A 2,431-nucleotide genomic window follows, 5' to 3' on the forward strand; every position below is an offset into this window, starting at 1 on the left:
CATAGTTAAGGAGCAGAAGCAGTCACAACGCAAATATCCTTTTTTTTAATGGAGAAAATTGCGGTTCTCTGCTGCAGGAGCTCGCAAAACTCAAGAAATGAAAAAAAAGTTTATGGAACTATTAAATGCTGGGCAACATAGGAGTTGCTTTTCCACACCATGAAGAAAATATGTGACTTACACTTTGGTGCCACATGATGTCGCTGTCCACCACGGAATATCGTTAAACATTGTCTTTTGGGTCTTGGAAAGAGGCTCCGTTTTGCTGTTAAATGGTGCAAAGCAATGGCGCATGCAGCAGAATAAGACAGGAGGAAACGGACGCCCATCTTTATCCTTATTCCAATATCTAAGCTACCCTTTGGAATAAAGCGAAGGGTGTTTGCGATGGTGTTTTCCTGGGGAGGCGTCTTGGGAGCCCAGCAGGTGCTGCTCTCATTTCTGCTCCACACAGCCTGGCAGGTGGGGAGCGGCCAGGTTCATTACTCGGTGCAGGAAGAAGCGAAACACGGTACGTTCGTGGGGCGAATCGCGCAGGACCTGGGTCTGGAGGTCGGGGAGCTGGTGTCGAGGCTGTTCCGGGTAGTGTCCAAAGGTCGCAGGGACTACCTGGAGGTCAATCTGCAGAACGGCATTTTGTTTGTGAATTCTCGGATCGACCGAGAGGAGCTGTGCGGCCGCAGCCCTGTTTGTAGCATCCACCTGGAGGTGATCGTGGACAAACCGCTGCAGGTTTTCCATGTGGAGGTGGAGATCAAGGATATTAATGACAATCCACCCTCGTTCCCAGTGAAGGAACAAAAACTGTTTCTTTATGAATCTAGATTACCGGACTCCAGGTTTCCTCTAGAGGGAGCCTCTGACCCAGATATTGGCTCTAATGCCTTGCTTACTTATAGGCTCAGCACCAATGATTACTTTATTCTAGAAGTAAGAACAAAGAATGACCAAAGTAAATTGGTTGAACTAGTGCTTAAAAAACCTCTAGACAGAGAGGAAGTTCCTGAGTATCGCTTAATACTGACAGCCACAGACGGGGGCAAGCCTGAGCTCACGGGCACACTGCAGCTGTTCATCACAGTCCTGGATGTGAATGATAACGCCCCCACTTTTGAACGATCCGAATACGAAGTGAAGATACGAGAAAATGCAGCCAGTGGGACCTTAGTGATCAGGCTGAATGCCTCCGATGCGGACGAGGGCATCAATAGGGAGATTTTATACTCTTTCAACAGTCTCTCTCCACCTGTGATTAAAGAGAAGTTTCATATAAATCCTGATACAGGAGAAATTTCAATTCAAGGACATCTGGATTTTGAAGATGTTAATTCTTATGAAATTCGAGTTGATGCTACAGACAAAGGGACTCCCTTAATGACTGGTCATTGCACGGTCCTGGTGGACGTCCTGGACGCCAACGATAACATCCCCAATATCGTAGTGACGTCGTTGTCACTGCCAGTCAGAGAGGATGCCCCTCCAGGGACGGTCATTGCCTCAATCCGGGTGTCTGACCGAGACTCTGGCGCCAACGGACAGGTGACTTGCTCACTGTCACCCCCTGGGCCCTTTTCGCTGGTGTCCACCTTCCGAAATTACTACTCACTGGTGCTGGACGGTTCTGTGGACCGCGAGAGAGTGCCGGCCTATGAGCTTGTGGTAACTGCGAGGGACGGCGGGAAACCGGCGCTTTGGGCCACTGCCAGCGTGTCTGTGGCCATCGGAGACGTGAACGATAACGCGCCGGCCTTCGAGCAGCCTGTGTACACAGTGTTTGTGAAGGAGAACAACCCACCAGGCAGTCACATCTTCACAGTGTCGGCGTCTGACCCGGATGCGCAAGAGAACGCGCTCGTGTCTTATTCACTGGTGGAGCGGCGGGTTGGGGAGCGTCCGCTCTCGAGCTACGTGTCGGTGCACTCGGAGAACGGGAAAGTGTACGCCCTGCAGCCCTTGGACCACGAGGAGCTGGAGCTGCTGCAGTTCCAGGTGAGCGCCCGGGACGCAGGCTTCCCTCCTCTGGGCAGCAACGTGAGCCTGCAAGTGTTTGTTCTGGACGAAAACGACAACTCTCCCGTGGTTCTGCCCCCTCACTCGGGGTCCGGAGCAGGTGGGGTCCCAGTAACGGAGCTGGTGTCCCAGTCGATGACAGCGGGTCACGTGGTGGCCAAGATCCGGGCAGTTGACGCGGATTCTGGTTACAATGCGTGGCTGTCTTATGAGTTGCAGCCTGAGTCGGGCGTTGGTCGTGGCCCGTTTCGAGTGGGGCTGTACACTGGTGAGATCAGCCTAACACGGGCTCTGGAGGAATCTGACGGGTCGAGGCAGACGCTGCTGGTGCTGGTGAAAGATCATGGAGAGCCAGCGCTGTCCACCACAGCCACTGTGTGTGTCTCAATGGTGGAGAACGGACAGACTTCAAAGCCTTTTT

The 2,431-nt window shown here is 52.6% G+C and overlaps 1 protein-coding gene across 1 annotated transcript; it reads left to right on the plus strand.

The window, feature by feature from the left end:
- Positions 1-261: 261 nt before the first annotated feature.
- On the plus strand, positions 262-2,423 carry LOC138176451 (protocadherin alpha-8-like; the record flags this gene model as incomplete). Its single annotated transcript, XM_069107236.1, has 1 exon — positions 262-2,423. A coding segment is annotated over exon 1 (2,036 nt), but the record flags the coding sequence as incomplete, so codon positions are not given.
- Positions 2,424-2,431: the final 8 nt, after the last annotated feature.

This window comes from Petaurus breviceps, unplaced genomic scaffold (genome assembly GCF_028583685.1).
Source record: "Petaurus breviceps papuanus isolate PSGF00001 unplaced genomic scaffold, PetGlider_PUasm1.0 89358, whole genome shotgun sequence".
NCBI classification, from domain to species: domain Eukaryota; kingdom Metazoa; phylum Chordata; class Mammalia; order Diprotodontia; family Petauridae; genus Petaurus; species Petaurus breviceps.